Source organism: Camelina sativa, chromosome 9, assembly GCF_000633955.1.
Source record: "Camelina sativa cultivar DH55 chromosome 9, Cs, whole genome shotgun sequence".
Classification (NCBI taxonomy): domain Eukaryota; kingdom Viridiplantae; phylum Streptophyta; class Magnoliopsida; order Brassicales; family Brassicaceae; genus Camelina; species Camelina sativa.
The window spans coordinates 33,254,895-33,268,629 of record NC_025693.1 but is presented as its reverse complement, the minus strand read 5'-3'; the positions used below and the strand labels follow the sequence as shown (position 1 = coordinate 33,268,629).

The window sequence follows — 13,735 nt, the reverse complement described above, 5'->3', positions numbered from 1 at the left end:
ACAAAAATACAATATAACAATTTATTTTGTCCTTTGTTAAAAGAAAAATATCAATGCAGATCTGAACGTGACAAGAAAATCAACTATGCATGAGTGTAAGATTCTTGATTTTAATACTGGAGGGCCTCTGCCTTTTAATGATCCATACGCAAGCGTTTGTATATATTTGCTGTCGAATACATTGACAGTCTCTGTGTCAATGTCATGTTTATAATTTATACTGCACGCATGAATCGCATGGTGGAACTTTCTGTCATGCATACATTTTTTTGATATATATACACTAGTTAATCTCTTGAAATATTAAATTTTCCATGTGAATTAGTGGTTAAGTTGGCCTTGAAAATGTTAGCACATTCGGTGATTTCCACATATATATACAAATTAACAACGCTGCGTACTATTTTTGCTTTGTTTTTAGGTTAAATAAAGCTATTGATTGGTTCATTCTCTTAATTATATATATTATATATATATAAGTAATTATCAGATTGAAAAATTTATCGATTCTGTTTAAATCTTGTTGGATGAAATGTTTGATTATTTGTTAAAAACTGTTAACTGTGAGTTATTATGAAACTCATATCCGTAATTTATATATATATATATATTTGTTCTTCATCATCTATGCAAGCTTCTTATTTCATCTATAGAAAATATTTAATTTCTACTTATGGAAACTATAAACTAGCTAGGTACCCAAATTTTAACCTCACAGTTGCTTAAAAATATATCAAATAAAAATAGCTTGTTCATTTATCATAATTTTGTTTTAAATAACATATATTTCACCCAATTTTGTAATAACAGTTAACATACTATTTTCTCGGACGACATATATACAACATGTTATTTGTTATATTATATTACGTTAACTATTTACGTGAATCACACAAAAAATACACATGTTATTTTCCCGTATAAATCACATTTCCAAAGTTAATTAATATGTTCATTTTGTTGGTTTTAAAGTCGATTTAACACATAATTTGACAATATATCAAACCGGTTTACTTAACCGATATTTATTCGGGGCTGGGTTAGACACTCAGATAATTGAGAAAATTCTGATGAAAGAGTAAAAAACATTATAAGAGAAAAAATGTGAAGTTACTAATCAAAATAGCATTTGAACAATATGACAAATGGTTGATGTTCATCAGTAATCTCTCCCTGCGTACCTTGATCTACGCTTGCAATTCTCTACCAAAATTTTCACTAAATTAGGTCAAATAACGTGTTCGAATTTAGATTCACTAAATTCATAGGAGATCTTTTTGGGGTTCGAAACACTTAAATTTCATATCGTGCTTCAGTTCTAGCAATTAGAATTGAATGGATTGGAATAGAAGAAGATTAAACCAAGTTGTGGGGGGTTGGGGTCCTACGACTTTCTCCGGTCTAAGAATGAGAAGAGGAGGTCGGTCCCATTTGAATGGTATTGGGCTTTGGGGCCATGGCATTACAGAATTTAGCGATCGCCGAATCCGATGAGTACCCCATCACATACAACCATACTTTTATGACCAAACTAATAGGTCCCCTCACTAAAACCAATTGTATCAAAATTGTTTATATTCTCGACCTCACATACATAATTACTTATGAACATATGCCTAAATGTCGAACTTAGTTTATTTTTGGAAATTTTTATTTCGTATACTGAGCACATGTTAAAAATTTAAAAATATATGGATCGTATACCACAATGCTAGCTAGCTATGCCTATGAGTGAAAGTTTCAAACTACAAATACAACATTACATGTGTCAACAAAATAAATACGTTATATGTGTGCATCAATATAAAAAATTTACTTCGCAATAAATGAATTGGGTAGAGAATAGAATGATTGGAGAACAGTGATGGTGCACTATTTGTTAGAATAATTAATTACAGAGGATAGGCCCGTATCTTTTTGTTGTCTTATGTTCATGTTATGTGAAGTGTGGCCTCATATATTATACATCCACATTTTATTTGGTAGTGTGCAAAACTATACATCTACATATATTCACATAAGTAGTAATTTCGTTGTGAATATATGTAGATGTATAGTTTTGTAGACTACCAAATTAAATGTAGATGTAAAAGTAGTAATTTTTGCACATTCACATAAGTAGAATGATACAATTGGAGAATGTAAAAAACAAGAAAAGGTTCATATTAGAGTCATTCAAAGACAACAAATGAAACATATCAAGAAAACTCTCCGTAGAGCTTACAAAAGTTCCAATTTATACATTGAATCACACCACTGTTGAAGGATCGGAAACGATCACTATGGTCCTAAGTCATAACGACTAATCTAATCTCCATAAGTTATGTTATGATTCTGAATTAGGACACAAATTTTTTGTTTACTGATTGTGGATAGAAATCTTTACATATATCATTTTGAGAATAACGAAAACAAAATTTTGTAAAAACATTTTCTATGTTTGTATAATTTTTTAATTTGAAATTAATTTTACTATTTTTTTTTATAAAAAATCAGTTATGAACTTACCATTTTTCGTGATGACATTTAAGGATTTTGTCATTTTTTTTCTAAAATCTTATGGATTTGCCATTTTTTGGCTATAAAAATACGAATAAACATGCACTTAACCCATTATGTTTGACTTTAGTCAGTTCTATTTGTATTTAAAATTTAGTATTTGTTACCAAAAAAAAAAAACATAAATATGGACATTTTAAAGTGCTCAAAAATGACAAATCCATAAAATATGAGATTTTAATAATTTTTCACTATGAAATGCATTAACTGATTATTTTTGGAAAAAGTATATGTCTACACTTGCATTACTACAAATATATGTTTTATTTTATTAGTGTTATGCAATGTGATATAATTTATAATAATGTTAATTTAGATAAAATTTGACGAATTATTTGGTTATTGTAAAATATTTACAATATCTGAATAAAATTTATAAATCTAGAAAATTAAGAGTATTACTACTAATAATAAAATAGAGACAATATTTATACTTATAATATTTTCTTTTGAAATAGGAAAAAAATAGTCATTTTTATTTTATTTTAAAGACTTTAATATTGGAGACAAATTTGAAGCCAAACTATTGCGAAAGAAACAAAGAAAATCCTATGGGCTATGGGCTTTCTGGGACAATCATCAACGAGAACCGAAACATACCGAAGAACCGGGTTTATAGGTTCTGTGTCGGTTATCGATATATGATTTAGCAGACGCGTCAGCAGTATCTCATATCATACATACGACGAGGCTACGATCTAAGTTTGATCTGAGTTTAAAGATCCAGAAATCTTAAGGAAGATATGACAAAACCCAGAAACCTGTTTAGATTTTGCTGTCTGCTAATGGCGTTTTTGTTTGCTTATTCTGCATCTGTCCAGCTTAATGATCCTGGTACTAAAAAAAAAAAACTTGTTTTTACTTCTTCTGTGATCTCTTTAACAAGATTATGTAAACTTTCTTTTTTTTGTCTGTGTTTCTGTAGATTGGTACTTCTGGTTTCCTCTATATACACTTGCATGTGTAGTTAATCTGATTAACTGCAAAAGAAGAATATCTAAGTCGAGAAGAATCAAACAAATGATGGTGAGAACAGCTTTAGGCTTGGGTCTGTTCTTGTTAGTTAAAGTTGTAGCAGAGGATGTCACAACAGAGAAAGTTGGAGTCTTGTCTTTGGATCTTACTCATAGAGTGGTTAGAGAGAAGATTGGAAGTGGTTTGGTCGTAGCTTCCATGGTTCTGCAACTACAAGCTTCTTCCACAAAACCCATTGACTTTGGTAAGAACAAGAAGAAGAAAGATTCCAATCTTTAGAAAAAGTTTCAAACTTTGATTGGTTCTTAATGATTTCAGGTATGGTTGCAATAGTAATCTTTGGCTATGGGCTTCCCTTTTGGTTCTTCACAGTTATGAAAGGAGAAATCAAGATTTGATCATTTTAAAGATCAATGGAGAGAAAAAAAGGTAAAAGCTTGAAGGAGACTAAACAGAATGAATAAACCAAAGCTGTCTACAGGTTCAATGGGAGAAAAGGTAAAAAAAAAAGTCTGAAGGAAACAAATCTGCAAAGAATGTTCCTAGGAACCAAAAATCTAACACAACAAACTACCTCTGCAGTTAGTTGCTTTACAATGACAAGGATGCTCAGTTTCTTTTCCAGATGTTACAAGTCTGCGACCATAGTCTCGAGTGATCTCTTCTCCTGCAGCTATCTGTTTTTACACGCATAACAAAGATATCAGTTCAGTTCAACACTTTGATACTTATTTCAAGCAAGATAGAAGAAGAGCCTTACATCCATACTGGCATATAGACCGATATGAGCGAGTGGGGACTCCATGCTATCCACAATAACTTGGTGATTAACAAGATTTGGCGAGCAGCTAGAGATGAAACCAGATTAAAAAATCAACAGTCTATGTAGTAGGATAATGCAAAAGTTTTAGTTTTGTTTTACACACCTGTGATTAATGTATCGAGAGATGTTGCCATGAGTAGTAGCATCAATAACATAATCAGACTCTCCTTCGATCAATCTACCGATATCGTTCATATTAGCATCAATTTCCTGTATGTAGCTGCAACCTTCTTTGCCATACCTATGAAATCAATAGCAGGATTTTAAGTTTTGATACGTACAAAAAGGCCAAAAATATTAACAAAAATGCTACGTACTGGTTTCGTCTCTTGTTTGCTTCTTCCTGATCAATAACCTCCCCAATGAATTCGCAAACAAATGTGCCACGCAGTATATGTTCACAAGCTCTCAATCCCCATCCCTGTGGATCAACCAAGTCATGGATATTGGAACTGAAGTAAGAGAAATGAATAAAAGACAATGACTGTAAAAGGATCACACCTTGCTTTCAGTTCTAAAAACTTCTAGTTTAACGTGAACTCCATTCTGCAAAACCCGATTCTGACATGTTCTAGAGCATCCACAGAAGTCATTGCATTCATAAACAGGATAACCTTCCTGTAACATTTTCAGAATTGACGAACATGTTGTCAAGTAGTAAAAAAATCACTTCAACTGAGAAGTAAAACAAAAATTTACCTCCAAAATGATACGTTGTTTGTCATCATATGGGAATCTAAACCTCATGGGTTTTCCATATATGTCTCTAGCGTCCTCAAAATCGTTATTGAAAAGGTATACATGATCACAAGTTACAGGCGAGCACACTGAACTGCGACATCCACACCTGAGCTGCAGATTCTGCATTATAAACAGCGGACAAGAAACAAGGTTACAACATGGAGTCACAATTCTGTTTCAAGGATACGACAGAGCTACAACAAGTAAAGATACCTCTTTTACGAGATCCATTGACGGATGAAGTATTGATTTTGTAACATAATTAAAGCTTTCCCAAGGCTTCTCATGCAGCTTTTCGGAATTCAAAAGACCATCATCGACGACACAAATTGGAACAGCTTCCTTACCACAGCTTAAGTCGTTGCACAAAACGGTAGTATTTCCAAACGGTCTCTTACTAAAATGATGAGCCTCCATGATACAATGACACTCATCCACTTCCAACTCAGTATTAGAATGTTCTCCAGCCTCCATAGCTACCCCGAATCGATCATTCTCTTGTCTCGGGATCAAGGGACGTAGAAGATTTGAGTCTTTAACAGACTTACATCCGTTAGAGCATATGTATCCTTCCTGATGCCATTGCACTTGTACACCTTGCTCACCGCAAAGTTTTGCTGCCTTGAGATATATCCGCTCAGGCAAATTCCCGAATTTAGCCTCCAAAGAGAGCTCAAGGCTCACCCTACAGCAAGCTGATCGAGCAGCAGACAAGATATCGAGGTTATTAGGACGATGTTTCGCTTTCTGAACCTTTGACAACAATATATTCGAAACCACAGAGCAATGAGCATCTGTTGTGCCATCAACGTTTCTACTATCGCTCGGAAGCGGCGATGATACTCCAGTGTTTCCTTCCGTGCCGAGAGATTTCGAACCTTGTATCCTCCTCTTCATATTTACACCAGCCCGGTTTCTAATCCTATATGAGACTGCTCCAAGACTTTTCTTGAATTTATTTGGACGACTAAGCCTACCAGATTTCATCCTGTAGGTATTAAACCTTAACCCTTTCTTTGGACCACGAGAGCCGACTAGATTTGGTCCCATGTGTTCAGCTTGATGGTGACGGCCAAGGTCAGGTAATAAATTGAACTTCATCCCACAGAACTTGCAAACAAATTTATGTACGCCGCTTGTACTCTCGCTGTTTTGGCTCAACACAATCTGTGAGCTGCCAGCTTCAGGTTGCTGAGAAGACTCACCATTAGTCAAGTTGCACTCAGAAACAACGGTTAGCGATTTGCACTCAGAAGGATGCACAGCTTGCACATGTAGTAGCAACTGATCTTTATCTCCAAAATGGCTGCCACAAGGAATACACTGAAGAAGCATACACTTTTCCGCAAACTGCACGTGATGTCTCTCCTCCACATGACTTTCCAAAAGCTTTCTGTTCACAAAAGAATCTAAGCAAATAGCACAAGCAAATCCACTAAACGACCATTTATCTTTGTCAGTAGTTTCTTCTCCATTATCATCATCACCATAGGCATATGTATCATATAATAATGATGCATCTTCTTCATCATCACCAGCACCAGCACCGAAACCCCATATCCTAGTTAATCTCTCCCTTTCATAGGATACTAACTTCATCAAGAACTCCCCAATCCCAGCGTCAGCGTTTCTTGAAGCTTCTGCTTTCGCCCAATCAAGCTGTACTTCCATGGGGACAGAGTTTCTTAAAGATAAGACACTTTTGAAGAGCTTGTAGAAAATATCACAAGCTTGATGTAGAGCCAATTTTTCCTCACGCGATAAACAACCCCTTAAGAGATCTATAAACACTTCCTTCGATATGATTCGACTCTTACCATTCCTTGCACGCTTGAGCCAGTTAGGAAGGTGCTGTTCACAGTATAATGAGTGCTTTGTTGAGAACTCACTGCAAGGAATATAACTGTTTTCTGAGCAAGAACCTATACACAAGTTATCCTCTTGGCTACAATGTTCAAACATCTCAGTGAAGCTTGTGGCTCCATGGGGCTCATGTTTCTCGAAAGATGGACCTTCATGTTCTCCAAAAGGCACCAAATCTTGACATTGATTTGTTTCCAAGTCTGACATAATCTCCGCTACCTTTCTTTTCGCCGGAAGAGATAAAGAATTATCAGGTTTCTCTATCCCTGTTTGAGGGCGATGTTTCTTGCAGAACAACAATCCGGGTAGAGATCGGTGCTTGCATTTGGTACCAAGAACAGTAATGCCTCCGCACATTGGTGCTTCAACTGCAGGAGAGCCCTCGTTCTTCGTAGATTTGGTGGTGAAACGAGAAGCTAAATGCACACAACAATACACATCACCTTCATTCNCTGTTTGAGGGCGGTGTTTCTTGCAGAACAACAAACCGGGTAGAGATCGGTGCTTGCATTTGGTACCAAGAACAGTAATGCCTCCGCACATTGGTGCCTCAACTGCAGGAGAGCCCTCGTTCTTCGTAGATTTGGTGGTGAAACGAGAAGCTAAATGCACACAACAATATACATCACCTTCATTCGCCCACCTCACACATTGCCTTCCTTTTGATTCAATGAAAGCTGTGCATTGCTGACTCTTATTTCCCGAACCAAATGGTTTCTTCAGAACTGGTTCGTTAATGTGTAGGTGTTGTGGGTGAGACAGTCCATTAACTTCTTTTGTTTTCATGAGCTGTGAACCATTCGCTTCAACAACAATGCCATCCCATAGGTCCAAACCATTTGTTGGTGCATTCCTTATCTGGTTTTCTTCTTTCACCACCTCAGGAGTATTTGCATTGCCTCGAGAACCAAAAGGTTCCGAATCAATTGCAGTCAATTCTTGTGGCGAAGCTTCAGTAACCATCTGTGATGCATTTGTTGCCTCTGCACGTCGTATCTCAAGTTTTGGTCTTTTACGGCTAGCCTGGACATCCGAGTTAAACACGCTTTCACCATTCTGTTGTCCTATCTCGCCAACACTACGGCGAGATATTGAGAACCACTTCGCAATGTCATGCTTCCACGTTTTCCATTCTGACAACACCATTGGTAGCACTGGCGTCTCAGACAGTGATTTGACTTCATTCCACTTGATACAACTGTCAAACTCCTAAACACACAACAAGATAAAGTGAACTTAGTTACAAAAAAAAACATGTCTGCACAATACACAATCAGGCTCTGGTGAAGTCATTACCTCATTCAGTAGTTCAATACTCTCGGCATTCACTGCATTGTTACATTTTTGTACCCACAAAGTAAATGAGTTCTCAAGCCAAACCGGATCCATGTATTGTTGCAAAATCATCTGAACAAACATTACACAAAAACCGAGACATGATTACACAAAAATCAAACAAAAAAAAAAACACTCCAAACTTTAACAGCAAACAGAGAAGAAGCTTACACTATGAAGCTTCACAAGCATTATCCCAAGATCATGATAACTTGTACTTCTAGTAGCCCCCATTGCAAATTCTTTCCAGATTATTATATCTCTAGCCCCTTCAGCTACAACCTGCAACATCAAAAACGTTAAATCAAATACAATCTAAATTCTTCGGTATACAAAAAATAGTTATATTCCAGAGTATATACCTCCAAGGGGAACTGGTCAACTATATTGAACATCCCAACAGTAAGCTTGCGCATGATAAAGCGTCGAGCAGCAGTTAAATCTTTAACCAATTTAAGTCCAACTTTGTGTGACTTATAAGCAATAGGATCAGGAAACTCATTGATGGATCGAACAAGCTGCATATCAGCCCATGAGTGGTTCTTCGTATGCGGGAAAAAAATCACACAATACTTTTTTCTATCATGAGTCGGTTTCCCTCTCAACGTCGACAATGGCCAATCAGCTTTGGCACATCTGATTCCAGCCTGCCATTTCCCTCTCCACTACAACACCAAAACATTAACCATATGAAAAAAAAACATTCAAGATTCCAAATTATGAGAGCTATAAAAACGTATCATTATTACCTTCACCCACAAAGCAATAGGTTCATCTTGTTGTAACCATTTAGGCTCAGAAGGAGATGACTCGCCTTCAGCCTCGCCACTATTACCGGTAACTTCCATAACGGTAACTGAATCAGTACTAGGCTTCACCGTGTTTACATCATCCTCCAGCTCAGATTTCACCAATTCATCCACTTCTGTTGCTTCCTCAACATCCACGTCAAGAACCAATTCATCCATTTCAACTTCCATAAATCACCACTTGGTAAATTCACTTGTTTAAACCCAGGACTTGATATAACCACACAATTCTGCAAATAAGAACAGAGGAGAAACCAATATAATAATAATCAAACACATAACTCAATATCAATTGCTTTCCTAATCAAATTTTAACCATAAGAAAATTTCTAATAAGGCAAGAAAATTTCAGACATACCAAGGTCAATTATTACATGAACATTGTTTGGTACTACTCTAATCACAATTGTTAAATCTAACAATTCAGATCTTACGAAGTAAACTAAAACCCTGAATTCTACAAGAATTGATAAAAACCCACTATTGGATTAGTAGAGATATGTATAAAAAAAGGTTGGTCCATAGATGGGGATCAAGTACCAATTCGAAGATCAATAACATGACCTATCAACAACAAACCCAGGTGTGTGGTGAGAGGGTGACCAAAAAAAATGTTAAAATGCACAAAGCAAATCTAATTACTAATAAATAAAGGTAAAAAACTATAAGAGAAAGGTCAGGTAACACAATAACTTGTTAGGATACACATGGAAACAGACATGGCGGAATCAAAGGCTAGGTCACGGAAGAAGAACCAAACCAACCAAAAAAAAAAAAAAAAAGATAATTATAAAAGTGGGAACGGAACAACAAACACATCATGTATGTGACATAGTAATAATAATAATACGGGTTCCTTTTTTTTTTTATATACACTAAAGATTTGGGCATGGGGGAAGGTTTGTATTACACACCTTATTGATTGATCTGTGTGTTGTGGTGTGGGTGCGATGCAAAATTAGAGAATAGAGAAAGGGTTTTTTTGAAATCGAATCTAGAGATTTTTTACTTATCTTCTGGGTTATTGTATGAAAGTTTTATTGGTCGATGGCATCGGTATTTGGGCATGTACCATGGCCTGAAATGTCGAAAATAACGAAGATAACTTTTCTATGCTCTCTAGGGTATAATTATTATTTCTCTCTCTGTGTGTGGTATATAAATTGAATTATTAGGTTTTAAAAATATATATACTCGGGAAGGAAAAAATATGTGTATAGTGTGTAGGTCTATGTATGTATATGTGAACTTTATTGTATAATAGTATAATATAAAGAAGGCTGAGTTAAATGGGGTGTGGTGGTTTTTGTTAATGGTTATGTTAGCTTATGAAGAGTAATTTGGATTTTTACAAAATGGGTCAATTTGGCTGTATTTTTTTTTCCTCTTTTTTTGTCCATGAAAAAAATATTTTTATATTAAATAAAAGGATTACTATAAGAAAATAAAAGGATTTTAATTTTAATGATAATATGTTAGGAAGAATTTATTTTTTCTTTTATCATCATTCAATCGACACCGCTCGATCTATAGCCAAACTCTACTGCAGGGTAACACAATTTAGTGGAATCAAACTATGGTGGAATCGGTCGTAGAAGTTAGGAAATTTTTTTATTACTTAAGATAGTGTATATGATTGAATGCGTTTTGAAAACAATGACTTGAGATGGTAAATATCGTTCATGAATAATATAAAAAACACTAATAAATTTGATATAGTATAAATCACGTAAAATACTGTATTAAAGGGTTTTCCAAAACTTTTAAAAATTATTTTTTTGAAAATTTCTTAAAATTATAGGAAAGTTGTCAATTAAAAAAGTTTTATTTCGTGAATTTTTATGAAACAACTTAATAGTTGCAGATCCATAATTTTTTTATCATGGTAAATATATATTTTTAAACAAAAATAATACCGAAGAAGAAAAATAAGAATGCTTGTTGCACTGATGATTAAAGAAAAGATATTGAATTTGTTAAAAAAAAAATAATCAACAAATACATTAAAGTTAAAAAGATACAGGTCTGAGATCTATTTAAAAAAGCTTTGCTAACTTGGATTTCTGTGTTCAAAGTTTGAAATTAGCTCACCATTAATAAATAAAGGAGTATTAAAGAAAAAAAAAAGGAATTTGATGCTTTATCACTAGACAGTTTAAGACTCAAAAGGAAAAAGTTACAGGGTCACATCCAAGGTGCCCAAACAAGCTTTCGCATAAGAGATCTAACTTAGAGGTCATGTAACACAGTGACAGTAGTAACTTGTTCGGCTAGACATGGTAAAAGCCTAACAGGCATGTCAAAATCAGAGACTAGCTGATCGCAGAGGAACCAAACGATAATGAAAGAAGTATAAAGCAAAGTATAAAGCAAAGTAAACGCATCATGTATGTGACATAACTACACAAGACTCGAAGCAAAGTAAATGATTTTACACTAAGGATTGGACTTTGGGCATGGAAGGTCATACCTTAATGATTATGTGATGGATGCAAATTGGAGAGAGAGACTGCAGGAGGTTGAATCTACGAGTTTAAGATCTAGATATGTTTTTCTTCTTGGATGTGATTCTTCTCTTCTGGAATTGTGACGATTTATAGCCTTATAGGTCTTGGGACTTGGGCATCTCTATTTGGGGATGTACCATGGCCACAATGTCAGAAAAGGGAAGATACATTTCTATTGGTGTGTGGTTATAAATTGGATTACAGTGTAAGATTAAAAAGATAAGATTAAAAAAAAAAAAAGGTATACGTTTCAATATGTATGTATGTGAATGAGTTTGGTTTTTGTTAATCATTATATATTTATATTAGCTGTCAAGGACAAAACAAAATTAAATCATAGTCACCCTTAAAGATAAATGTAATTTGCATTTTGGGAAAAATGGGTCAGCAAATATTATATACTGTATTAATAAAACGATAATAATGAGAAAACTATTTCTTAAAAAAAAATTAGTTGTTGGCTGAAAAAGTTTGTCACTAACTCACTATTGTCTATCTATCAAACTCATTAGATATCTACTCAATATCAATATTTTGTTTCGTTGTTACCACACTCATTTCAAGCCATCTAGATGCTATTTTTGCAATAACATTGGCACAGACATGTAAAAGATTATATAGTGATAAAATTATAATTTATAATTCTAGTTTAATAATTTTATGAGGTTTTATTAGGCATTTATAAAAAAATTAAAGGTATTCATAACATATTTATAAATTATTTATATGATATTTATAAGATTTTTCACATATATAAATGTAGTTTGTGTATATGTTTATAAGTTTACACACATATTTGATAAATCTCAAATTTTCAGGAACATTTTTTATAAGGTTTAATAGAAAAAGCATTTTTGAAATGTGGTATTGCAAAAAAGGTATTTTTTGAAATTCTCCGGATCTTTATTGAGTTTATAGAAAATTTACGCAATATAGTAAAGAATCAAAAGTTGTTAGAAATATTGGTTTGATGTCTTTCAAGAAAAGGAAAAAAATAATGTTTAAGTCACTTAGTGTATAGAAAAATGTTCAAATGAACCGAAAATTCACCAAAATTAATGCAGTTTAGATTAATAATAAAATAAAAAATTTAGGTATAAATAACCATTAATTATTGAGTTTTGTTTTAAGATACAGTAGTCGAACATGCAAATCCAGAGTGACAGTTTTGACAGCAAGAAAAGAAACGTCTAGTGAGAGCGCATAAATAACGTGTTATATTATATAAAGACGTAACATGATATTTTATAAGCAAATATTATTGTAAACTTTCACTTTTTAATGGACTACATGTCCATTCAAAGTCCATTGGTCCATCATTCTTAGTGGGTCCATGTCCACTCTTGGCCTGTAGATCTACCCATACTCGATGACCAGTTTGCTATGTTCGGGAAGCTTTAAATACTTGTTTACCGTCCCTACAAATCACCACAACATCTTTCCCATCCATCTTGAAATTAGTCTAGCATAAACACGCTTAACTCTGGAGTTTTCTCAAGATCTTTGACCGAAAAGATAAGTGTAACTTGATGACATAGGTTGTCAAATTAATTCTTTTAAACTTCTCCACAAGTTTCTAAAATCAGAGTGTCACAATTATACTACATTAAAAAAGGATTTCTATATAATTAAACAAATTATATGAATAGATTGTTTACTTAATATATTACTTACTAATGTAGTGTCTTTTTTTTTGGTCAATTTGATGATTCTTCCTATGTGTCAACAAAAAAAAAATTGTAGATTTACCTTTGTGTTTAAGAAGAGTTTCATTTTATAACTTTTATGAAGAGTTTGAACCAAAAGTCAGTTTTCTCTCTAATATTTTAAGTTTTTAACTTATTAAAAAGAAAACTGATTTAAGCAGTGTTCAAGAAAGCGGTCTAGACGGTCGCCTAGGCGCCGTCTAGGTGCTAGGCGCTCAATAGACGCCTAGATGACCGCCTAAACCGCTTAAAATTACATTAATTTAATTTTAATATTTATTTTTGATTTTTAACTATATAGATTTAAATTATTAAGTTTTATATTTGTATACGTAATTATAAATGTTTATATGTTGTTAATATAACTTAAATAAATGTATTTTTGTTAATTTTGTTTATAATTTATAATTTTTTTTT

The 13,735-nt window shown here is 33.7% G+C and overlaps 2 protein-coding genes across 7 annotated transcripts; one reads left to right on the top strand and one right to left on the bottom strand.

Annotated features, from left to right (window-relative positions):
- On the top strand, window positions 3,227-3,959 carry LOC104713814. 2 transcript variants are annotated; one of them, XM_010431025.2, is made up of 3 exons: window positions 3,227-3,393; window positions 3,485-3,778; window positions 3,868-3,959. In XM_010431025.2, the coding sequence occupies exons 1-3, from the start codon at window positions 3,303-3,305 to the stop codon at window positions 3,930-3,932; spliced, it is 450 nt and encodes a 149-aa protein (XP_010429327.1). In that variant the 5' UTR covers window positions 3,227-3,302; the 3' UTR covers window positions 3,933-3,959. The 2 variants fall into 2 exon arrangements, with proteins under 2 accessions (XP_010429327.1, XP_010429326.1); XM_010431024.2 differs by having other exon boundaries at window positions 3,853-3,956.
- Window positions 3,977-11,647, bottom strand: LOC104713813 (histone-lysine N-methyltransferase SUVR5-like). 5 transcript variants are annotated; one of them, XM_010431023.2, is made up of 13 exons: window positions 11,576-11,647; window positions 9,046-9,335; window positions 8,659-8,961; window positions 8,468-8,578; window positions 8,258-8,368; window positions 7,591-8,170; window positions 5,312-7,404; window positions 5,057-5,218; window positions 4,859-4,975; window positions 4,675-4,778; window positions 4,461-4,598; window positions 4,295-4,382; window positions 3,977-4,211 (listed from the first exon to the last, which is right to left on the bottom strand). In XM_010431023.2, exons 2-13 carry the CDS (start codon window positions 9,274-9,276, stop codon window positions 4,092-4,094), a joined length of 4,158 nt encoding a protein of 1,385 aa, XP_010429325.1. In that variant the 5' UTR covers window positions 9,277-9,335; window positions 11,576-11,647; the 3' UTR covers window positions 3,977-4,091. The 5 variants fall into 5 exon arrangements, with proteins under 5 accessions (XP_010429325.1, XP_010429323.1, XP_010429320.1 ...); XM_010431021.2 differs by lacking the exon at window positions 11,576-11,647 and adding an exon at window positions 10,020-10,229; XM_010431018.2 differs by lacking the exon at window positions 11,576-11,647 and adding an exon at window positions 9,464-9,963.

Bases quoted from the DNA above. Each gene is read 5' to 3' on its own strand.
- LOC104713814 (XM_010431024.2), top strand. From the start codon at position 3,303: ATGACAAAACCCAGAAACCTGTTTAGATTTTGCTGTCTGCTAATGGCG. The intron at 3,394-3,484 runs GTACTAAAAAAA...GTGTTTCTGTAG, and splicing joins TGTCCAGCTTAATGATCCTG to ATTGGTACTTCTGGTTTCCT. The intron at 3,779-3,852 runs GTAAGAACAAGA...TAATGATTTCAG, and splicing joins CACAAAACCCATTGACTTTG to GTATGGTTGCAATAGTAATC.
- LOC104713813 (XM_010431023.2), bottom strand. From the start codon at position 9,276: ATGGAAGTTGAAATGGATGAATTGGTTCTTGACGTGGATGTTGAGGAA. The intron at 8,369-8,467 runs GTAAGCTTCTTC...ATGTTTGTTCAG, and splicing joins TGCTTGTGAAGCTTCATAGT to ATGATTTTGCAACAATACAT. The intron at 4,212-4,294 runs GTAAGGCTCTTC...GTGTAAAAACAG, and splicing joins GTCTATATGCCAGTATGGAT to ATAGCTGCAGGAGAAGAGAT.